This window comes from Nyctibius grandis, chromosome 11, assembly GCF_013368605.1.
Source record: "Nyctibius grandis isolate bNycGra1 chromosome 11, bNycGra1.pri, whole genome shotgun sequence".
Lineage (NCBI taxonomy): Eukaryota > Metazoa > Chordata > Aves > Nyctibiiformes > Nyctibiidae > Nyctibius > Nyctibius grandis.
This window is the reverse complement of record NC_090668.1, coordinates 7220448-7245365: the sequence shown is the minus strand read 5'-3', so window position 1 is coordinate 7245365 and position 24918 is coordinate 7220448. Positions and strand designations below refer to the sequence as shown.

General features: G+C 39.1%; 1 protein-coding gene and 1 long non-coding RNA gene across 10 annotated transcripts in view; one reads left to right on the top strand and one right to left on the bottom strand.

Annotated features, from left to right (window-relative positions):
* Positions 1–18500, top strand: part of LOC137669023 (uncharacterized) — a 62255-nt gene extending 43755 nt beyond the window's left edge. Inside the window, exon 4 of the long non-coding RNA XR_011049033.1 lies at positions 18173–18500. This is a non-coding gene — a long non-coding RNA (uncharacterized lncRNA). The remainder of the gene's footprint in view (positions 1–18172) is intronic.
* Positions 1–24918, bottom strand: part of PEAK1 (pseudopodium enriched atypical kinase 1) — a 113504-nt gene that overhangs the window by 19078 nt on the left and 69508 nt on the right. For 8 of the 9 annotated variants that reach the window (XM_068410880.1, XM_068410878.1, XM_068410879.1 and 5 more), the window contains 3 exons: positions 10486–13761; positions 2093–2209; positions 94–290 (listed from right to left, as the gene is read on the bottom strand). In XM_068410880.1, the coding sequence (XP_068266981.1) occupies positions 94–290; positions 2093–2209; positions 10486–13649 (3478 nt within the window). In that variant the 5' untranslated portion in view covers positions 13650–13761. The remainder of the gene's footprint in view (positions 1–93; positions 291–2092; positions 2210–10485; positions 13762–24918) is intronic. The other variant, XM_068410886.1, reaches the window with a different exon arrangement.

Below are 24918 nucleotides of genomic sequence, written 5' to 3'. Positions count from 1 at the left end.
ATTGAGCTGTTCAGAAGACAGGGCTCTTCACAGCCTGGAGAGGTATCCAAAATCTGGTTTAATTTAAATTTTCTTCTATGAGAATACACTTACCTAAATTGCTGTATGTAGCACTGCAAGGATTTAAGTCAGGAGAATTTGAAGCTTCTTCCTTTTCTTCCTCCCCTTGTGGGACACGGACAGATGATACTGGTATGACCGAGGCACTGCCGCCATTGTCCTGCTTCACAAACACGGCTCTAGGAACACGAGGGGACAAATCCTCCAGTGTTGTGTCATCGGGCACTTGACTGAAACAAACAAAACAAATTCACCTGGAGACCAAAGCTGGGTACCAGATCCTACTGGCAAAATACCAGATTAGGCATTAAATCATTAAATATCTTCAGGAAAGGGAATGAACTGATAAAGAAATAAGCTCCTTTTGCCCTCCTTTTTTTAAGAACAACTTTCTACAATATTTATTTTCCTTAATAAGAAGAAACAAGTTCTGACTGAAATAGTAACATGTAGTAGTGCATGCCTTTCAGACAAAAGGGATAATAAAATGTTTTACAGCTGACTACAATCAACATACGTACACATATACATGCAGGCGTGATTCTGCACAAAATGTGTAGGACTCATAGGACAACAGCAGAGTTTAAGGTGCTTTTTACCAATCAGAACAATTTTTCTTTAATTAAAGATACCAAGGTATAGCTAGGGGGTTGTTAAGTCTTAATCAATGCATAAAACTTTAACGTTTCATTTTCATATACTGGTAGGATTTTGGGAACTGACCAGTAGCTCATCTAAGCCAGTAATCTATTTCCCAGATAAAATTCTCCAGGATTAAAATCCATCTGCATTAGGCCAATTGCAAAAGGCCATGAAGACATTCTCTGTGCTTGCTCTTAGCTATGAAGTTTTAATCAAACTGTGATGACTTCTAGCACAAAACTGAAAATCATAGATTCAATCGGTTTCCATGGATATATTTATTGCAGTATGATTTAAAAATTATGCGTTACACATATATATTAAAAAATGTTCAGGTTTATTAAAAAAACTTCAATCCTATTGAAAACATAGCAAATTATCAGTAATATGCCACAAAAAAACATGCCAAAGCAAAAAATATTTCTGTGCCTTTATGCTCTTTCACTCACAGAAACAAATACTCATTCTAGGCCAAATCTCAAGAGCATATGTCCTGTTCACTAGTTCTCATTATTACAGCCTGATCAAACAGAACAGCAAGAATTTTAAGTACTTGTGACTTCCATAAGGGGTAGGAGTAATGCACTTCCTTCAAAAGATGATCACCACATCATATATCTGTACAGATATTTAATTTTTGTGGTAAAGATTTAAAACTTCCTCCAAGAGTTAACATTAATTACAGGCATATGTCTCTCTATGCCAAAGCCAAATTACTGAAAATCACGATACACAATCTTCTAGCAATCCCAGGCTACAAAGATTAAAACATGCCAATACTTTGCATAACACCCCACGTACAGTGCAGCACGCACATGCTATTTCTACTCAGACGCATGAATTTTAACTGCAGGCCGATACAAACAAAACTCATTAGAACTTGTTAGTAACAGGGAAAAAATGGCATAAGTTCAAAACGATGTAATCTTTAATCAGCATAGAATTTTTTGTTCATTTTTAGTACCATGCATAGGAATGGTGTGAAGAACATTCCATGTGCCATAAATATATCCACATTAAAGAGTTAACCCAATATAATTTCAGAGTAAAGCATACATAAAATTAAAGCAGTAACAAGGCTCTCAAGATGATGAGAAGTTAAACTAAAGACTTGTAGTTGCTGTAAATCATATACACACCTGCATTCCTCAAAAAGAATGTTTTCTTTAAGAAGAAATAGGTTCTAATAGCTTTACAGTTCAGTCATTGCCACAAACCAGGAATTATCATATCTCGAAGGAATTTTTTAGTATTGACTGGTGAGGTACAGAACATACTCATTCTCCAAACCAGACAACATGCAAGCACATACACTAAACCTAAGCTCAGAAGCATTTCGCCAAAGTAAACCAACAGCTAGAAAGGAAGAAAGAAAAAAATACCAACTCACCCACTGTACTCACTCACACAATTCCCCATTAAAGGAAATTCTTTCAGGGCCTTCTTGAGTCTTTTAATCATGTCTTGAAACTCTGGCGAGCCATTGATTCCACAGTGTTCTGATGTGCTACAAGTTGTGCAAGCTGTAAGCAACAGGGCTGAACTCTGCACAGAGTGATAGACCTACTGCACCTTAATGTTTACCTTAGGGGGTTGGTCCCAGGGACTTGCCAAAGCGCCCCAGGAAACCAGTGAGTTACAGCCCTGCCTTCTTAACTCTTCCACTGCCTTCGTGGATGAAGAGTAGTTCACAGTCTACTACATCACTGCTTTGGTATGACACGATGGTCTTAGTCATGTTAATTGGTTAAGGAAAAGCAGGTTCAATTTCAAGAGGAGTTTTAAGAACTTAGACTAACCTACTGTTAAAAGGAAGCAAATATCTCAAATCTGTATTCCCACCAGTTTTAGTGTCTGAATCTAATACATTTTAAATCACAGCAATTAGATGTCAGGCCATGAAATCTGTGGGGAAATACTTCCCTGTATCTTAACAGTAAAGACGGAGAGATCGAGCACACAGACGCAGTGCAGTGACTCAGCGAGCAAAATGCCAGCCCATAATCAGCGCCGACAGGACACGGAAGGAACAAAAGGGGAAAACATCCTCACTCAGTAAGCTACAAGAACCAAATTCACAATTGCTTTTGCTTCATGAAATAATCTAAACAGGTAAAAGTACTAGTTTTCCAGAAAAGTAAAGCAGCTGATAAACAAGCAGTTCTTTGAGATTAGAACCATTAAAGCCTGACTTTGTATAACTTTGGATCCGCTTGTTGATAGCAAGTGATACTTAAAGCTATCTCCTTATTTGGGGTATTTATAGATATTTTGCCAGGATGGATTCTTTGCTGCCTTGCATAAGAGCACATATTTAGCTTTTACCATAGTGCGCGCAGCCTCCTCTGTTCAAGCCTTTTTCTTTTCCCTTTTTTATTTCAAAAACAAACTTCATAGGAAATGAATTACCTTAGAGAACTCTGCTCCTCAGGCACATGTGGCTGAAGCTACACAACTGTTCCACTAACAGAGGGAGCAGCCCTCTGCACACACAGAACACATCTGTTTTCCTAAGAAACCGAGATTATGTGCAGCAAAAAACCTTGCCATAAAAATGACTGTCCTTCAGATAACACCCCACTGAATTCACACACTTGTCATTCACATGTGCACAACCTCAAAATTGTTTTAAAAGTGTTTTTTTTTTCTGCAGGGACAAATGCCCCTCACTCCTTCCTTCAGGCTCTCCTCCGTCACAGTTTTTGGAGGATAGCCAAAAGATGATGTGGTCTAACTTGCCTCAATCTTTTGGGAATAGTAAGAATCCAGAAAGCAGCCTGCATAGTGTGTTAATTTTTGTAAGGACAGTGTAATCACAGCTATTGTGTGACCTGTGTTTTTCTCTATTTAGAGCACAACTTCTCAATTAAAGTGATTAATAAACAGCAATGAATATGAGAGAGATAAAGTGGAATACTTATAAGAAGTGACTCTGAGAGTGCATTCCTGAATAAGGGTCAGATCTAGAGGTCAAGCTGATGAAGTACAGTTTCGTGTAAGACAGCACATAAATCCAAGCGGTAGAAATTAGTGACAGAAATACAGAGAAAAGCTGATGTGGCCTTAGACCCAGCTGAGACTCTCATCTCCTCCCTGAGTGGACATCAGCAAAGCAGTAATCAATGGTAGTTGTACAGTTTGAGATGAGAGCACCCGACAAGGAAGATGACTTAGTTTTACACAAAAAAATGTGTGTAATTTGTAGATATATTTAGTTTCAAAGAGATCCCTTTGAGAACCCCTCAGGCCCTACACTTTTAAGCTAATAAAGCTAATATAAAGCCTAAATTGACTGAATAATACTTGAGGAAAAATGCAGAGAGGTTAATGGCTTGAGGGCGGTCAAAGGCCACCTTACACAGGAAGTTCTACTCAGAACACAGACCACTTTATTTCTGCAAAACACTGAGCAAAGATGATCAGTGCCCAGGTTTCAATCAGAGTATGTTATGGGTATAGAAAACCCATTCCAGTGGCTCACACAGTTCAGTTCCTCATCACTGCCATTAGCCAGAGGCAAATGAGGAAAGTGATGAGAAAGAGGAAAGTGAAAGAAACTTCTCAAATGACAGCCTGAAATAACTAAGCCATAAAGTTTATTCATAATTCTTATTATTTAGAAGTTGGCTTAGTCCCTGAAGCATGAGAATTTGTATTTTTTTTTTAAATCTTGTATAATGCAATGTTTGCATGGATAAAGGGAATACGTTTGATAATCCAGTAAAGACATCCTGCTAAGCTCTTTAGTGTCAGCGAAACTTAATGGCAATGAGTTCCACAGATTAACTGTGCATTATAAATGACATTTTTCTTTATCCATTTTAAGTTCTCAGTCTTTCCATTTTACAGACTGTATTAGTGGAGTTAAGAATAATACATTATTTACCATTTCTAAATCTAAATTTATAAAATAATAAATAGTAAAATCCCCTCTACTTGGTTCTTTAACAGTCCTTGGTGTTTACAAATTTTCACATAAAACGTACCAAACTTCTCGCTTAATGAACATGCATAATTTCCAATTCTGTTAGCACAGAGATGTTCTAGAGAAAAATCTCACCGAAGTTTTTCATTGATGAAACAGGGTAAGATAGATGGTGAATACTTTTAAAAGCACTGTTGAGCACTGCTGAGTAAGGTGAATAAACCCTGCTGATATGTAGAAAAAAGCAAATCAAGATAGATCTGAGGAGAAGGGGGAGTTTATAGTTCCACCTGAACTTTTCAGGTGAGAATTTCTTCCATTTCAGTAAACTTGCTCAAGCAAGAAGTTTCTTTTCAGCTATAACATCCTTGAATTCTCCTCACCAGTTTATGCAAGTCACACTTAAAAGGTTTTGGATTCAGGTGAGAACCTTACCTTAAGACTTATATAAGAGGTCCTCTAAACTGGGAAGGCCTTTGTTTTAAACAGAGCCCTACTGTGATTTAAAAGGGTTTGTTCTCTTCTCAAGTAGTTTCTGAAGCAGGTGGGGAATCTGCAGGATTGGATCAATGACAATGAGAAAGTGGAATGTGGCAGTGGTGGTTATTCCTGCCTGTCTCTGGATGTGATCCTGATCTTAATGTATGACTACATTTTTGAAGAACAATGATTTCAGTTGTTTTTACTGAGTCATCTGTTACAACATTCATATTCCTCTAGATATACAGAGCACTCAGAGTGATTTCATGGCTCCTGTCCCACTGAATCAAGAGAGCCTTGATCCAGGCCATAGGTCCAGGCCACAGATGATGTGCACTGTGGCACACCCCTAGCCCCAGTCACCTATATTTTTTTCCTTAAATAACAGTTAGTGGCATAACAGAAATCACTAAAAAACCCACTGAAGAGATAACCCATTTAGGGCCTTTTAAATCTTGGTGTTCTAAATCACCTCAGTGGAATTGTCCTTCTCCATTGCCTGTATATGGAAATTCAATGCTTAACTCAGAATCTTGAAATCACATTTGGCTTACTGTAATTTAAAGCAAACCGTGTGAACAGTCATCAGCAACCTCAAGGCAATCAGCACAACAAAAAGGTTCTGAGGATGACTTATACTCCTGAAATGCTTCCACGGCAGGCAGGAACTGTGCAAGCTTTTGGCCAATTTCCTAAAAGATTCTCATCCGTCACTGACATGTATGTTAATTTCTGGAGCAGCAATCTGGCTGGAAGTTACTCAAGGTGAACCATTAGTACTATGAGTGTGGCACTGGGGTAGGATTTGAAGGACAAGACATTTCAAAAAGCTTTGATATCTATCTCCTCTGATAAGTATAGAGCCCATGAAAGTGTCCAGTGAAATGCCCAGGGGCTATTTTAACAAAAAATAGACTTAAAAGAACACAAATTGCTGCTGTAGTGTGTAACTGCAATGGAGAAGCACGCTTTTTAAGAAAAATGTTCAAAACAAATCTTTATGTATAAGCATTTAACTCCTTTTGGAGGCAAGATATAACAGGGTAGTAATCTTCTGTAGCTACGGAACAACAGAACTCATAGCTATCAATTACGAGGCTCAAATCCTTTTGACCAAATTAACATCATTTTAGGAATTAGATTGGTAATCCCAACTGTAGCTATAACGAAATGGTTTCTTATCTAAACCAGAATGAAAAGAATATACAGACCTCACTACTGGAAGGAAGTATTTCAGTAAACATACAGTTTTATCTTTAGTTCATCCAAGTTTGGCCAAAAGATCCTATAAAGGAAAGTAATGGCTGACGCGTAGCTATGAAAGGAAACTATTCAGTTTAATACGTAACTGAAATGGAAATGGCTGCGCACAAATCAGTTGTACCTTGATTTACAAAGGCACTGCCATCTAAACCAGTGCTGCATGAGGCTTTGGTTCAGCTCTGATGTGGTTTATGAAGACAAGAAAGGAAGAATCATAAGGCTGTGCTGCAGTTTTCTTTTAGGAGACATCTCAATCTAAAAAGCTGCTACTGGGTACAAGCAGTGATCTCTCAGTGAAGGAGAAGAGAAAACTTTATCTTGTGAAACTCCAAGAGCAACATCCTGATCCACTAGATAACAAAGCCTTTGAAGAATTTTTTTTTTTAAACTTCTGTGTGGATTCCACACTGTGCTGTACCACCATCATCAATTACAGTGACTTAGGCTAGAAATACTATCATGTTCATCTTTTTAGAGGTCAGTTTTAGGTTTTGCCTGAGAACAACTGCTGCATCATGAACTACACGTGTTCTAAGAACACCTGATTTTCATTCCAATTAATGATAAAGCTGATGTGACTGCTTGTTTTTTAGCAAAAATTAATCTCTCTACAAATTTTTGGTAAATTTAATACATGAGTATTTGCTAGCTCCTTTTGAATGACCGTATGGGCATCCTGGCATCAAACAGAAAGAAACAGTCACATGGATAAAACAAAACCAAGTTCTTCTGTATAACAGAGACAGTGTTCAGCCTTCCAAAGAACTGAGTGTTTTGCAAGTGCTGTTCAAAGGGAAAAACTGACCTTTCTAGTGATAACTTTAAATACCTTCATCCCTGTTTTGTGGTTATATTATCAATCTTTAGCAGCTTTGTAATCCATTGCACAGTAAGGAAATATTGTATCTTCATTTAATTTGCTTTCAAGACCCCCCAGTAATCTGACATTTTAAGAGCTTATCTTATTTTCCAGGTCATCAGTTTGGTTTTTCAGTGAGTTTACTGTTGTTGGTGTTCTGAGTTAGAAGAGTCTCACGTTCATTGATTGCTATCTGCATGTCTTCTGTTTTCCTCTAAGCCTCTGCAAGCTTAACTGAAGTTAATTTTAAACCTCTTTTCCATGCACACATTTTAGCCTGAATTAACACTAACCTCTTACTAATACCTGAAGAGTTAACGCAAAACAAGCATAGCATCTTGTCTGTTATGTCTCCTGCTTGTTCAAAAATGGAAGTTGACAATCCTGATTCTCACCTACTGGGATATTAAAAACAAAAGCCAAAACCCTTAGACAAAAAAAAAACAACTTCATTTTTCAGCACTGTAAGGTTTCACTTGGTCTCTAACTATTAAAAATGAAGTAAAAAACCCAAATAACTTAAGGCATCAAATTGCATCAACGTAACTGAATGTAATAACTGAGGGATAAAGATATCCCCCCTCCAGTGTTCCCAACAAGTATTTCTCAGCGTCTCAGTGTCTTTTCTTTTAAATTTTTAGAAACCATAGCACAATATTGTTATAAAAGAAGACATTCCAATTCTAGCATATGGAAAATTCCGATTTGCACCAGGGAAAATTGCGAGATATGGTTTTAGCCAATATCATCATGACTTGCAGAAAAATAAAGAGTAAACCTACTTTTTGGAAGATGCGAATGAGGCAGGACAGAATGACCAATTGCCTTCAATAGTGAGGGCAGAGGGTATTCCAGTAATAGTGCAAAAACACAAAACATTATAACAGCACCATCTCTAGGGTAGTCTAAGAACAAGTGACCGCAGCCATTAGCCTGTTACTGCCCTTTTACCCCCGAGATAAGCAGCTGCTCCTTCCTGACTGCTCCCCCCATCAGATCAGCAAATTGATCTCGCTGAGAAATAACTGCAGAGTTCTTTTTCGCGTGGCTTGCTTCCCTGGTCTGGTTCACCACAAGGACCACACGCACTGCCTTGCCAGCACAAGAGCGGGGCACTAAGGAGGTGGGAACAAGTGAATCTCCTGATGGCAATGTATTTGGTAATGCTGCTAAAAAACCCCAGTGTTGGCACAGCCTCATTTTCTTTAGGTTCCCCTGAAGGTAACAGAAAAAAATGGGTTCCTCTAAAGGGGGACTGAGAGCACAAACGTCTCCACTTCTTTAACTTGCTCTCTAAAGCTGCCTACTTCTCCCCATTTAATTTAGGGTAAGTCTAGAGAGACTAGACTCCTATATCAAGGGTTATTCTAGCCCTGGGTACATTCCCCACTGTCTTCAGCCTTAAACTGTAATATGCACTGTAAATACAGGACACCCCCTTTTGTCCTTGCCCACACCCCTGTATTATTGCGGTAGGGTACGTCTTGCAGAGATGCTGAATCCTTACAGCTCCTACTGACTTTAATAGTTTGTGAAAGTGCTTAATGTTTCTGAAACTCACACCCACAATTTGTACTGGGATTTTTTTTTAAACCCTATTCGTTAATTTTCATGTACTTTTTTTTTTTTTTAAATAAAATTCTTGACCCTGAAATTGCAGTTCATCCAAGTCTGCAGAAACAAGACAGTACACTAAGGTTTTGGAGACCATCCTATCTTGTATTTGTGGCAACTACTTCAAATGTAAATCTACAGAAACCAGCTTTACGTTATAGTATGATAAACCCTATCACCACCTTACATTACAAAACCCAAAGCTGTCCATGTCTGACGAAAGGCAAACAGTCTGAAAAGTAGGTCTGATCTTCATGAGAATGCTGTATCAGTGTTCCCAAGATGTGATATAAAAGTGATTTAATTACACTTGGTGCAAATGGTCACTCTTGGTTAGTTTAAGACATAGTTATTTTACTTTAAGACAAGCAGCAATCAGTTTATGGTAAACTCAAACTATGCTCAGAGATTCCTATTAGTTTAAGTCAACTTTAAAACCATTTTAACTAAAAATCACTGCGACTTTCTTGTACAGACAACGGAGAAAGAAAAACAAACACTGCCATGAAATATTTTCTGAGGCTCACACATAGCTCGAAGTTTACAAAATTTTTAATTTCTTACTACTAGGTTATTGTTATAATGATGCAAGTTTGAAGCTATTTTGGAATTGGTTTGTATAATAACATTGGAAGATATATTCCAATACATCCACAGCTGTGGTCTGTACTCACTGAAATGCATACTATGCCCATGTGACTGACTTCAAACACCTCCAGCCCTCTTAGGTTATGGACTGTCATCAGCTGTAGGAACTCAGTGGTATGTCAAAAACAATGTATATCTGGAAGTAAACATGGTCCTTCATGTTGAGACAACCAAGAAAGCATGTGTACCCTTGATAAGGGAACAAACAGACCTTTAAACCAACAGACAGACCTAAAACGTTCAACTACCATGAACTTCTAGAAGTAAAATATCTACTGGCCAAATACTTTCACAGAAATTGAAACAATGAATCATTTTAGTAAATTCTGATTTAAAAAAAAATGAAATCTCTGAACAAAATTGTCAGACAGAAATGGAGCGACCAGCTCTACTAAATCCAATACTGTTAGGGGACAAAGTATATTCATCACTAAAGGCCTTGCAAAATGGAGATAGATTATTTTATAGATAATCTAATTCTATTACTTTTTTATGTGGTTTATTTTGGGAGCACTGCAGTGTTGTTGCAGTGTGGCATCAAGTTAATTAGCATCTCTTGTATTCTTGGGTATGTGAGGTAAAGTTAGCACACCACCTTTTATGAGTCACAGATCTTTTAATTTCGATTATACCTTTCAATAGTTGCCTTCTATTTCTGCAGAGAAATTCTTTAGTTTCCTATAAGAACACTTTCTTAAACTAGAAATTCAGGAAAATGTATCTGATTCAATGTATTATGGCTATTGTGACATATTAGCGAACCTGCAATACAAACTCCAAATATCAGGTACTGTTTCTAGTAATTTTTAAAAATCTTTTCTGAGATCCAATATAACGCAAAGATTTTTAAAATATGCTTTAAGTTACCTAAAATAAATATACTTTGAAAAAATGACACCTAATGTAATAAAACTCCTTGATTTCTCCCCTTTTCAGCAGTGTATATAGCACAGCTCACAACTGAATAAATGACTAAAAAAGATGAGCAGGTTACCTGGGGATTTGCTTGGGAATCTGAGGGGGTGATGAATGGCTCACTATTTTCTGTTCAGAGCTCTCTGGCGACTTTTCCTGCATTTCTCCTTTGTCTTTTGCGAGTGCATCTGCGATAGCAGACTCTGCTCCACTCCTGTTTTGATGGTCAGCCCTTGGTTCAGCTTGTGCCGGTTCACATCTATACATGAAAACAATCGACGGCTTCTCGCTGGAGTCTGACTTGGCCTCACTGAACCAGTGATGACGTTGAACTGGAGGAGGGGGGAGCATATGTATAACAGTTCCATCAAGACCCACCAGTTTTCCTTTCTCTCTTTCTTTCTCTTTGTCTTCCTCATCGTCAGTTTTCCTGCGGCGGAAGAAGCTCTTAAACGATATCCAGCGTTTGGGTTTTGCGTCAGCAGCTCGCCGACTTTCTGAATGAAGGATTGACTCAGCCTCTGTCGACCTGGTGGGACTGTTTGGTTTGGCCCAATTGCTGAAATGTCTTTGCAACAAGTTACTCGCATGATAGGGTGAAGAAGTGGACCGTGGAGGAGGAAATGGCGGTGCTTGCTCTGTTTTGGGACTTGTGGTATTTGGGGTGGCTCTCACTGGCTTTGGAGAGTGAGTAGCAACTGGCTGTGAAAGTGAATCTTTCTGCATTTTAATGGCTGTATTTTCCACCGTCTTGGATGACTCTATTTCAGACTGTGATGTAAACAGAGATTTGGGTCGTACCAGGGTGTTTTTAGCAGCATCTGCATCAGGGGGTAAGGAATACAGCTCTTCTACGCTACAAGACTTGGGTCCAGACTGAGGCGTTTCTGGAGGAGACTGCGGAGGCTGGATAGAAGCCACAATCTGTGAAAGCACCGTGCTTGCATTCTCTCTACTGCTGCTGCTGCCAACAGAAGCCTCTGGTGTTACGTCTATTTTTGCTGCAGGCTCTTGTGTTGTCTTTTGCACTCTTGATGGGGAGCTGTGGTCAGAACTATGACTTGTCTGTGGTGATATCTGACTTTTACTGAGACAGCTATTAAACTCTTGGACCTTCTGAGCCACAGAACCCAGCCTGCATTCAGAGCTATTAGTCACCCCCTTCGCTTGGGAGAATTCAGTGGGTTTACTTCCTACGCCTTCGGTCATTTTGCTTTCTGTTTCTATTTCTTCATATGTGTGGCTTATTACACTAGTAGTTTTATCTTTGATGGAAAGCTCCCCGCTGGTCCCTAGAAAACTTTTATAGATAGCCAGGTTATCATATGCATTTGGATTGATTACAATAGGGACTTTAATAGCGTTTTTGGAACTCTTAGCGTAAGTGGGCTCGTCATGAATGATAATAGGAAAAGGTGGCATGCCAGCATTATTGTAGCTGTTGAATTTTATCTCCGATAAATTGGGAGACTTAACTGGGATAGTTTTTGAAGAAATGTTTGTAGCTGTAGGTGAAGTAGGAGCTGACTTGTGGCTGGTCTTCCTGGGAGGAACAGAAGGTCCTGAGCTGTTAGCAATTAACTCCACCTTAGGTATCTTCTGTCTTGGACTGGTACTAGAAGTCCACACTTCTTGGTATCTGATTGCACTGGATTTTTTCAGGTTAGCATTTACTCGTGCAGGTGATGCTGCAGAGGATGTAACAGGTGTGCCTGGAGCTACTGGTGAGCTTGGGTTAGATGATGTATTTTTGGTTTCTGAGGTTTCAGTCTGATTCTCCTTACATTCATTGGTCATGGCAGCTGATACATCTACTATGGTATATGGCTTGCAAACTGGCTGTTCCATATTCACCACCCTATAAGGTTTAGCTTGCTCTTCCACAGGCACCAAATTTATAGTTACAGCTTGACCAGCAACATCTGAAGAACTTTTACTCTCTTGCTTATCAGTCTGCACAGCAATTTTGCCATCCTTCTCTTCCAGTCGAAGCGCAAGGACTGCCTTGTGAGTTTCTAGACTTTTCGGAACATTTCTGGGAGCTTTTGACACATCCTTCACTTGTTGATTATCACAAAGACTTTCATATTCCGGTTCAATCACTTTGAGGTCCTGAGGAGTACTGGGAGATAACCCTCCATTACAGAGCTTCTGTGAAGAACTGCTGGTTGTTCCAGAACGAGACTCTTCTGTCAAAGAAGAATCAGGAGATGTAGAATCAGAAGATACCATGCTCTGCATGCTCTCTTGCCCATAAAGAATCACAGTCTCTTCCCCATAACCATTTAAGATTTCATCATAACTGTCGTCATAATCTACTGCACAGATCCGCTGGAGCGACTTGTTTCTGAGGGGCACAGTATTCCATTTTTTGTCAACACAGAACTGAACAGGGGATAGAGTGTTAGCTCTAAAATTAGCAAAGCGAGGTTGGCCCCTCATACGAATTTCCATTGCTAGCAACTCTTCATCACTTTCATCCCAGCTCTCATGCTCTTCTTGCATGCTGCCAAAAAATGTGTCATCCTCACTTTCATCTCCACTAGAGAACTCTGGATAACAGAAACGTCCACCTTCATTACTTATTACTTCAGTGCTTCCACTCAGAATAACGTGCTTACTGTGTGAATCCTTCATTCCACCCATCATGCAGCTTGGAGGGATCTTTCTTTCCAATGATCTTTTATAACAGTTATTTATTCTTCCCAAGAAGGTTTCTCTTGAGTTCATTTCATTTCCAGTTAGCTGAGGTGTGGTATCCAAACCTGCAATCTCCTTCAAAACTTCGGTCAGTCCATTGTTATTGTTACTTGGTATCTTACTTACACCATCATTGTTGCCATAAGGCCTATGAACGTGGCTATAACCTTCAATTTCATCTTCATTATTATTGTTCAGTGGTTTTTTGTTCAGGACAGCTTTGTTTCGGTTCCAACCCGCAGGCACTGATTTATTCTCACAATGATCTGGTGTGCTGATTTCGCCACATACACCCTGCCCATCTACTACCATCATGGTGGGTTTCACAGCTATAGTGGGTTTCTTTGCCACAGGTGGTCGGAAATTTCCCGTATTTCTTCCACGATGGCTGTTACTTTGGTTTGCGGCGGATTTCAGGTTTCCATGCGAGAGGGTTTTTTTTTCAGATACTGGGGGTAACTGATGCAAGCTTTTGGGCTTGAAGCAGTTCTTACATTCACCGGGTTTCCAGACGTGTTCAGTGAAAGTGTTGCAAGCAGACATTTTCCCAGAGCTTTGCGCTTGATGCTGTGCTGTTCAGTGCATGGTAAGAATTTCATCCATATGTTTCCACTCTGTTCACTCAGTATGGCTACTGTTTTGAGCAGTGATCATTCTGAAACACAAAAGAGAATAAGGATAAGAATGGGCAAAAACCAGGTTGATCATTATACTTACAATTTCTACACTATGAACAACTTGGAATAAGCAAATAGCCTTTTGCTGATGTTTTAGCTCTTTTTCCCAAAATTTACAAAACTATGTAACTGAAATGTAAAAAAAGTTGCAAATATCATTCTTCTCATACACAAAGAATTAAACCTGTGGCAGCTAAGCCCTGTATCACTGAAAGCAGAGAAGGAGAGAGAAATGGCAATGACTGAGAATTTAGAATAATTCTCTTGACTAGTTCAGGACCATTAAGCTTTAATTTTGCCCAATAAAACAAATGCTAGGAAGAGGATATAAAACCAAAGATTACTGCATGTTGCTTTCAACATAACTACTTAAACACTAGACAGGAAAGTCAGAGTACGTTTACTCTCCTAAATGCAATTGAGATCATTTGTTTTAGCTTCAAATGTGAATGAGCTCAGCTTAAGTGACAAAATATGTTCAAGCAATTCAAAACTCTGCCATTTTAGCACTTTTTTCATCTGAGTCAAATTATAACCAGACAGATATTTTGGCTGCAAGGACAGGCTGGACTGCTATCCTGGAAAAAGTCAGATAAAAATGCTGGGGAAACCTTTCTAGAAAGTCACTGTTTCCTCTCCTTTAGCTTACAATGGTGGCAATAAACCATTCTTATATCCTCAAAACAAACATATGGATTTTTAGTCCCTGATTTGTTTCCCGTGTAGCTCTTCTACCTAACCCCTCCAGCAGTGACAACTGAAAAAGAATTGAAAATCTCTTTCAAAGTGAACCTTTTTATTTCCTGAAATGATCAGCCTTAACAAAACCCAAACATGAATCTGCTGTGCTTTGTAGTCATTGGAGTATCCAGGATTTAGACTTTCATGAATTAATGCCTGAAGATTTTAAGCCTTCTAAGCCAAATCCACAAGTTTGGTCTCTTCATCACTGTTGCATAACTCAAATTATTGGAGACATTTTACTGAGGTGAAAGAATCTGTATGTCCACCACTACTTCTGTAAACACAGGCATTGAAAAATCAATAATTTTATATTCTTACAGTCTTCGGCTGAAAACATACTTGCTGATCACACAGGTACACTGAAAAGGGTAATAAACCCATTCAGTTAAAGATGCAGCTCTCTGTAGAGCCCGTGGTTAGTAACTCAGCAGCAGGACGGCTAATGCTGGAATTCACCATGGGCACAAGTGGTTTTCGTCAGTGTAGCAAACAATAGAAACCATTAGTAAACCCGACACTTGTGTGAATTTGCCAGTCTCCTCACGTACTGCTCTGTGTTTTGGCAAAGGGCTGTCCTGTGCTGGAAAACTCTAATATAGCATTCCTGTTCCAACACCAGATGGGGCTGAAGCCTAACTCTATTAGAGTATCCAGAGCAGGGCTATCATATTTCATACACTGACTAAATATGTTTCCAGACAAAGCTTTTTGCCAAAAAGTCAGTGCCAAAACTTTCTCTGTATGACCTAAGAGATAGAAAGTCTGCCAGACAGAGATCTGCCCGAACTTTCAGCCTTTGTTTTATACATACAAAGTAAAATGCCTTTGTATTTTTTGATCTCTGCCAAGATTTGTTGCTTCAACACTTTGCAAGCCCATATATTGTAAGCAGAAAAATTACATTAAGAAATAATTCTCCTAAAATCAGAGGGAGAAAGCACGTGAGCGCGCACATGCTAGAACTTTATACTCGAGTTAGCTCCTTCTTTTCGTGTATTCGACCAATACAAGGAGTAAAGTTACACTAATGGGAAACTAAGCTAAATGTTTTCTTGGAAAATATCTTTCTCCATTATGTGAAACCTCTGAACAAACAATTTCAACAGAAGGGTCAGTGCATACATGTGTGGTTTTTAAGATTTAACTGGGTGATACTATTTCTCTGAACTGGCATAAACTGCACTTGCTCTAGAATCCTGTCACAGACCAGACAGCTTTATGGCCTTCCAGGCTAAGCACTTTCTGCTAATAACACTGGGGTAGAAATTAGAAAGCACTCTACTGCACACCTTCATATGAGTACATTGCTATGTTTTACCGCTGGCTGTACTCACTCTCATTTGCTCAGATACACTGATACCGATCAGCTTTCCTCTAACCCAAATGAGTGCTACACTCAACATGTGAATGTGAACTACAGGAAACATAGCAGAACCAAAACACAATGCTCCAGTCGGAGCAGAAACTACAGCATGGTCATAGCTCCGTGTAACATACATCCCACGTCCCAGGAGTACCACCTCCAGCAATTTAGCTTAAAAATAAAATACATGGTGACGTGTCCCTGTAAGTGCAGACATGTAACTTGTACACAGAAAATACGTAAGACGTATATATATTTTAGATCTTTTGCTCTTCAACACCTAATGGGAATGGTTTAAACACAACCACGCTCTCTAACACATTTTTTAACACAGTCTGTGAAACAGGGAAGAGCCACTGACTTCTCAGGCTTACAAACTACAGCTGGGTTTCCAATTGGCTTCAGCCCATGCAGGAGGAGCAGTTCCTGTAGCACGCTTTGATGCTGCCTGCAGCTGTACCAAAGAGGACAAATGCACCCTCAAACAAGAGGAAATGTATCTTAGAAAAAAACCAGAAGAATACCAACATTGTGCTACCTTCCCACTTTGAAATCAGAAGCACTCCTATGCTATTAAAAATTAAATTCATAGTGACCTTTATATGTCTAAACAAGTATTTGCATTCAAACAAAAATTCAGGCAGTTTCTTCATTGCTGTACAACTAAAAGTGATTTTTCTGATGTTTTCCTCTCTCTTTAAAGAAAATACATTTACTGTTTCAACTACAGATTCCCTATTATGGGTGATATTTATAGTGAGAGGGATTATGAGTGATAACAGAAATGAAATCTTCTTTCACTATTAAAAAATATAAAACATTCTTCATGTGTTCAGGCTATTGCTTCCATTGCTGCTAACAGCAGCTGCAGCTTGGCAGGGGGCAGCAGAGTCCATCGAAGGTAACGACAACGCACACAAATACAAGAAGGAAAAAATACCCTGACATAGTTCATTGCTAGGTTCTTACCCTACTCTCCAAGACAAAGGTCAACAAGAGATCCAGGCAGTCACACAACATATCTCTCAAGCTGCTAGTGATTAGATATCTTTTCTTCCAGAACTTCCCTGCTTCCGTGACAGCCCATGTAACGGCTAAGGAACGAGAGGGAACGTGTACTCTGCAGAGCTCCTGGCTCTTTTGGAATGAGTAGTTCGGATGACAGAACTTACTTGAAGATACTCAGTCTCCGCAAAATCAAGGCAATAACAACCTCAGATGTTAAATACAAAACAGCATTAGGCCTCTAAAGAAAGCACTAACAGTAAATACGTAATATCAACATTGTGCATTTCATCCCTGTGTATCAAAGCCTTTTTATGTAAGCTGATAAACAACTATTCACAATTTATACATGGAAACACTGCAGTGCAGTGACATTAAGTAACTAAAATTCACCAAGTGAGTCAGTGACAAGAACAAGCAGACAGACAAGTTCGGCTCCTACTGTGGTGCTGCAGCCAGCAGATCGTGATACTTCATTCACTGAATGGTTGAGTCAGCACAGAGTTTATCAGCTTTAAAGGCCAAATCACTCTTTGTGTAAATGACAATAATGCTCCGCATTTCAGCGGATACACAACTGCACGCAGGAGGGCTCGGTCTGGCCCTGTTAAGTTGATATCAAACAAACAGAAACACAAAAACGTATTTCAGTTTCCAGGTCAGAGGGAGAAGATGACGGATTCAGAGTTGCAGTGCAAAGATGAAATCATCAGCTGAGATATCCTCATGTCAGGAAACTGAACCTTGCATAGAAATGCAGAAGTATTTTTGTGGCTCTTATTTGTTGACATCATCTTTGCTGAGTGCACAAAGATAGTAATAAACACACATTTCAGGCATTTTCCCTTTGTTCTAAGTCATTTCAGGCTGGCAGGTCTCCTTTAGATGCGTGCTGGCTGAATCACAATGAAGGCCTTCTCCAGTAATACTTTACACTCACATAATCCAATTAAAAGGAACTTAATTGGTGTGCAACATTCCCTACAATTTCAACATTTTAAAAATGAATAGTCTCAGTAAGTACCAGATGGTGACACGCACTAATTAATCAGGCCTGCTCAATGAATGAGCATATTAAAATGAGTGCACCTATTAGACATGCGTTTCCAATGCTGTATGCTGCAAAACCCCTCCCCTTAAATGAATGCCTGCCATATTCCTGAGCAATATGCACAAGTGCGCATTTCATCATCTAACTGTAACACTGTCACTCTTTGATCTCTTCTTAGATCGCTAGATACTTGGTACACATTTTCCTTTTGTCTGTCCTCCTCCAGGGAAAAGGCACTTAGCTTCAGCACTGCTGTCCATGAAAACGGGCCTGCAATTTTTACGCTGCAGAGTAAATAGCATTGATCAGCCTTCTGACCAGACAACAGTCCAATAAATTGCTACTGAACCACCCACAAACCTCTCACCATCGACAGGCATGTCCTCAGACCGAAAAAAATCAGCAATGGGAATCCAACCTGTGTTTCCTATCTCGGAGTGCCCAAACACCACAGAACCACTACTGCTTTGTGGTTTTGTCTGAACCACTTACGGGGATCTGGACAGTCACTGATCATCATAAACGACAGTCTAAGTCTAACGCAGCAGGAATAAAGTGATGGTTATTCTGTGCCAGTATCTGATTTCTGTTTCTTTTAAACTTTAATATAATTGTAAACCTAAGAGACTTTTTGGAAAAACTGAAATGCTCCAAGTTCACACATAACAGTCCTGCTTGGGTGGCAATTGGCTGTAGAAACGCTCCATCTCCCAGAGAGTGTTGAGACTTACTGACTCAGGGCCACTGACCCACCTAGCACAGATAACTGAGACCACAAACAAATATGACATGTGCTAATTACTTTTTTTTTTGTCCTTCATGCCATAAAAAAAATTATTCTTAAGTTTTCCTTCATTTGCTCAACTTCAAAGGAAAGCAAAACCCCAAGTGAAGCTAACTGCAACATCTGTTAGATACATGAAATACACCGCAGAGAGAAGGGCTTCACAGCCACAGAAGTCATGGTCTCACTTTGAAGTCATGTTGAGAAACACACTTGTTTACATTCAGTGCCCAGAAGCACTGTGCTTTGAATAATCTTGCAGCACTTATTAATAAAATGTAAATCAAGCAAAAAATAAAAATAAAAATAGAAAGATGCTATATAGTACTACAGCAGAGTTTGGAAATAAAAGCTGAAGTATCAATATTAAAAAAGGTGAGTAGCGCACTCACAGACATCACAGCACTCCACAAAGGTGAATGAGTGTTTTATAATACACGTTTTTGTAGAGAGGAACAGGGACTCACAATTTGGTGAAAGATCAAGAAATAGACCCTGACTTTTAAGTGTGATGCCCAGTTACTTCACACAAGGTATGCCAGGAAAAAATGTGAAACTAAATAATGCCAAATGGCATTATGGACTGCCACGATTTTATTACCAAAGTGGACTAATATTCACCAAATATCAGATCATTGTTGTACCAAGCCAGAACTGTGACTATGGCAGATAGCACAGATGGAGATTTCCATAAATGCTAAGTATTATCATTTGTTAAAAAAAGAAAAGTTCTATCTTGTTGCATGTAGATTTTTTTTTTCCCCTTCCAGTCAGAACCAAGTGCCCTGGTAACTGTCCAAGGGCATAAAACAACAGTTCTGCAGAAAATGCAGTGGATCTGCAGTGGATATCGAGGAGGCAATGACCTAGACTAAAACGTTGCTAACTGACTTTAGAACCGCTCTTCAGCACCGTGGTACTATGCTGCTGAGATATCAGGGGTATGATGGAGGGAGAGGACAACAGAATCGCTTCTACCTGAAGTACCAAAAAACCAAACTAGTTGCAAGCTTGCTGCAAGACAGTATGAAACAATCAGGAAAACAAAACTATTTCTGGTTTTAACCTCTCGCACTATATTTTCTCTCTTTTAAAAAGAGTTTAAATACATAAATATTTCATAAAATGAAATGAGTGAAGGAAATCCTTGAATATTTTTTCTACGGAAAACCTGTAAGAATAAAACATGATAGAAATAACCAATGAGCTGGAACAAAAACCTGCCTAGGGCTAGAAAATCTGTAATGCTTCAGAAGAACACAGGAATTGCTTTATAATTTACCTGACCCAAACAGATAATGCCACAGAGCAGGGAAAAGGCAAGAACCATCCTCAGGATCTGCCCAGGTAATCTGGTTACATTCTGCATCATCACATTGAGAATGCAAAAAACTAATGAGGACAAGCTCTCACTTTTGGTGTTGAGGCCCAACAGAACAGCCACAGCATGTACTTAAATATGAACTCTTCCGAGTTCCAGTAAGAACAAGAGATTATTAACTGGAGAAAACTATTAAAAATATTTTTTTCCTTTTAGAAGAAATCATCATTTAGCATTAATAAAACTTAAATTTATAATGACCATTCAGGCATTTGAGCTCACACTATAATGCTCATTCAGACAATGGTGCACAGTGTATCCTTTATGGATAGTTTTTACTTGCACAGAAAATTAGTTTTCATTTTTTACTTTTTTAAAAGAAAAACCCAGTAAGATAAGCCAGACTTATAAATAGTTTGTTGACCTTGCTTCCTAAAAAGGGCTGTGTACAACATTCCAAAATCTAGCAGCAAATTAAGGGTAAGCACACCAGCTGACATGAACAAGCATGCTAATGATAATTTAAAAAAAAATCCTCAATTTCAGTGCATTTAAGTTTGTCCCAACTCTATTAAAGCAAAATTATGAGATTTAAGCCCTTCACAGAATATTAAAAATGCACTGGTATGACTATACCTTGACCAATCTAACCACCTTTGATTTACCTTTCCCGGGCTCACTTGAAATCCTGCCCTTTCATCTTTTTTTTGCCTGTTGTTTAAGCACACAAAAACGTCTAGAAAAATAAACCTCACCAAACCTTTACTAAATCTCTCCAGAATGTATTCACAATAAACAATGAAACACCTGAAAAACCTTATACTGCTTCTATAGTTACAAAACCCAGCAACGGTTGTGGTTATCCCTCTGCAGAGCACAGCTTGAGAATGAAAACAGTGTATATATCACCACTGTATTATTGAATCCATCAATGCTGCAACTTCCATTTACTTAACACTCTCTCCCTTGGACTACTGCAACCTCTGGCTCTAAAGATCTTTATGCTGAACGCCTCATGCAGCAAACCCCACAATTGCCAAAAATATACCCATTTCAGTTCAGCAAAGTAACTTGTGGAGAGCAAAATATAAAATAGTGTTAGAAATGCTATGAAGGATCTTACTAAAAAGTAGCCAAACAAACCCCTGTAGTATCAGGAGCAGCTAACTCCTGAGAGAATTAGTGGGTTGCAGCCAGTGTAAGAGGTCAGCTATAACACAGAAGATAAAACACATTGCAGGGAAGCCAGATGATTATTCTCCATCAGTCTCAACACCCTCCCCAGGATCCTTATGAGTTATTAAATAAAGACTTGAAAGAATTAAGTTTAAAAATAAAACACTACCAGCCATTATAAAAAAATGAGATATTAAAAGTAACTGATAAATTAAGAGCAACAGCACAGCAGGGCTGGACTCTGTAAAGCCAAGAACTGTGCAGAAACTTGAGAACCAAGTGGCGGAGCTACACGTAAAATTACGTGGCCCTTTACCATCAGAGCCAGTACAGAAAGGAGCTAAGCGCAGTATGAATGGGACATTTTTTATCATGACTTCTGTGAAGGAAACTTGCTCTTCTTCCTACCAAAAAATGAAATAATGGGCAAAAGAGAAATGGCACAATTTTAAGTTTTTAAGAAGTTCTCACGAATTACTAACTGCAGGACACGCAAATGGTGCAAGGGAATATGCAAGGCGACCAGCAGATTATACGCTTTCAGTGTAAGAAAATCAATGACATGATTTACTGAATATTGTGTTCAGTTCTATTTACGACATCTCAGGAAGAAATGCAGCATAAAACAACCACAAATATATTTTACGGGATGAAAAGCTTTCCATATTAAGTGAAACAAAAAGATTAGGATAGTTCAGCTCAGAATTGAGAGAAATAAAATAATATTATATTAAATGATCCATCACGTAAAGAAGATAGACTGGGCATTCCCATTTAGTGTCTATCTCAAAAAAGAGCAACAAACCCAATGCAGCATATTTAAATCAGTAAAAAGAAAATTATACCATATAAAATGCTTCCTGAAACAAGATCAAGAGCTCAGCTGGTTTCAGAAAAAATGATTAGACATTTACACATAGGATGAGACACTGACAGTTGTATTAGGTGGAGTAAATCCAAAGCTTCCACTTCCAGTGCTTAAACAAAGCATTAACTATTTGAGTTGAGAAGAAAATTTGCTCATTAGCAGATTATTCCTTTATTGCCCATTTGGGAAGTTTGGGCAGCATGAAGGACACGGCCGCCGCTGGAGTCCGGCTGCCAGCCCGCAGGCAGCCCTGCTTCCCTGCAGTACGCTTCCCGGTGCTGCGTGCAAGGTACCTGCCCCGTGAAATGGGGCACCAGTGGTCAGGCTCTTCACGCTCGCAGATCCCATTCTCCCACTTCACCACATCCGATGCACTGAAGAACCACAATATACAAGACGTTGTCTTAAAGATTCCTGGTCCTCTTCCATCCAACTTGCACTAGTTATCCCTGCCACCTCTGTATGGCATGTCCCTTTTGTTTAGGATTTCACCTATGTAAGCCTTCCTTTGGCAAGGTCCTTCTCAAAATTCCTCTCTTTGACCACAACATGATTCTGTTTTTTTCCTTTTTATCATATCCTACTCTTTACTTTCAGTGTTTTTAGTTTAATATAGCAAAATAACTAAATGGTGAAATAATACTAATACCCCATTATCTCCCAGTGGTAAGGCCTTTCTCTTACTCCTCCCACGCTTTGTTTTGGCACTCTTGTGCCAGGCTTATATCTCAGCCCTGGAAACATTCTCTGTGCTCGTTTGTACTTTTTATGACTACACAGTCAGGGTTGATACTGGGCAGCTGGGACCTCAGGCTATAAACTACTTGGGCGAAGTGACTGTGTGTTACACTAGCACATGTCTTGCAATGATCCATACAAATGTGTAGCAATGCATAAGTAAGATTGTGGTAATGATGAAGGTAAGGAAGCCAGATAGAAATGTTACAGAAGATTAGTACTGTTTTGAGTGTTTTCGTACTACAAAATAGAAAAATCAGGATAGGATGACAAAGGAACAATATAAAAGAGATTTTCCTCTACAACTAAAGAATTTAACTTTTGAAATCACATACATTACTTTTTATGGTGAAAAATGTAAATAAAAATAAGCCACATACTGATATCTCATTCACTACGTGGTGGAGCAAGTGGCTGGAAAGGGCTTGAATCTTTGTAAAAATCCCTCCAGTTTCCCATTGCACAGCAACCATCTCCTCCCACTGCCTCCCGCTTGGTGCGGTCATTTGCCTTGTTCCTTGCATCTATGATCAAATACAGACAGTCTAATTTGCGGATCTCTTTGATAATCTTGAGAAACTAGCTACAGGTAATTTTTTGGCCATCAAAGCTAGTTCAAACAGCTTATTCTCACTCAGACTGTTCTTCTAATTAGTACGCCATTTACTCACCCCAATAAGTTACTTTACCAGGTATGATGAATGCAAGAAACTTTAATCTGCAGTCATAAGCCTCAGCAATGAAATGAGTGCTGAGCTATAAGTCAGAAGGTTAAAGATATTATTGTTTACTACTGTTGAAGTTAAAAAGAAAACACCACCACCACTTTACAGCAGATATTCTCAGGTACTCCTTACGCTTTGCCTAGAATCCATCCCCATAAAATGGGAAGCCACCACTGATGAGAATGCTATTAGGGACAAAAAGCCCCATCACAGGTGAAATTTTATTTGGAAAAGAAATTAGCAGATACTGAAATTGTATTCATAATAAACAGGAATTGATTCTTTACTTATTCTGATGATTAAGTGTTGTGTCTGACTGTCTTTTAGGATAACACCCCCCCAAACACCAGGACTGTGGTCTCTGCATGCAGTTTCTCTGTGCATTACCCTGCCCAGGTTTTCGCTACACACTGCTGCTTGCAAAGCCGTGTCAGTCAGACGTAGGAGAAGATGCTGTCCTGTAGCTGTGTGCGCACAGGTTCTCACAGAGAACTCAGCTGTAGAGGCAAAACAAGGCTTCTGCTCATACAGAGCCTTCTGCTGCCTTTTACCGTGTGGTACCAAAGTGGACTTACCATAATGGTATCAAATACAACTACCTACATTATAAATGATTCACCGAGTAGAAAGTCTTAGTATGCTTGTAACAGCTGTGGGGAAACTGACCCAAAAGCCAAGAAAATCGATACCTTACTTCATTTAAAACACTGTGTTGTGGGCCACTGAGAAGAACCCAGGAGTCTTCATGCTCTTTAGCCTGATTATCAAGTTAGCAATATCACAGCCCCTGGAAAATCTTCAAATCCACAACACACAAGTGTTTCAGGCACCTTGGGATGGGATCTGTGATGCAGCTGTACCCCTCCATGGTGACAGAAAAGGACTAACAGCACAACACAGGGCAGCTAGCACTCAGCAATCATCTTTTTAGGCTACCAAAAAGACATGATATAGGGCAGGGTGGAAAAAAAAACCCACAACACACCAGTAACTTATTTTAGCCCACAAAATCTGATTCCATACTTTAAAATAATCCATACATGGAGGAGCTATGCAGTGAAGGCATCATTAAATATAATCAAGGACAGAATCAGAAAGGAAATGTAACAGAAATTCTGTATTAGTTTTTATCTTTACATTCAATGACTGGTTTTTACAGCTAGGGAATTTGCTCAATTTACTTCCTGAGAGAAGAAATAGTCTTCATTTTCAAAGACACACATTTAAACCTATCAAGTATGTAAAGCACTACAATTTTTACTCCAAAGCTGTAAGACGAGGAAAGGGAAAGAAGGAATCGCTTACTGCTTCTGAGAAGGCTGACTTCAGGCAGGCAAAACCTCCCCTAAGAACCAAGCTG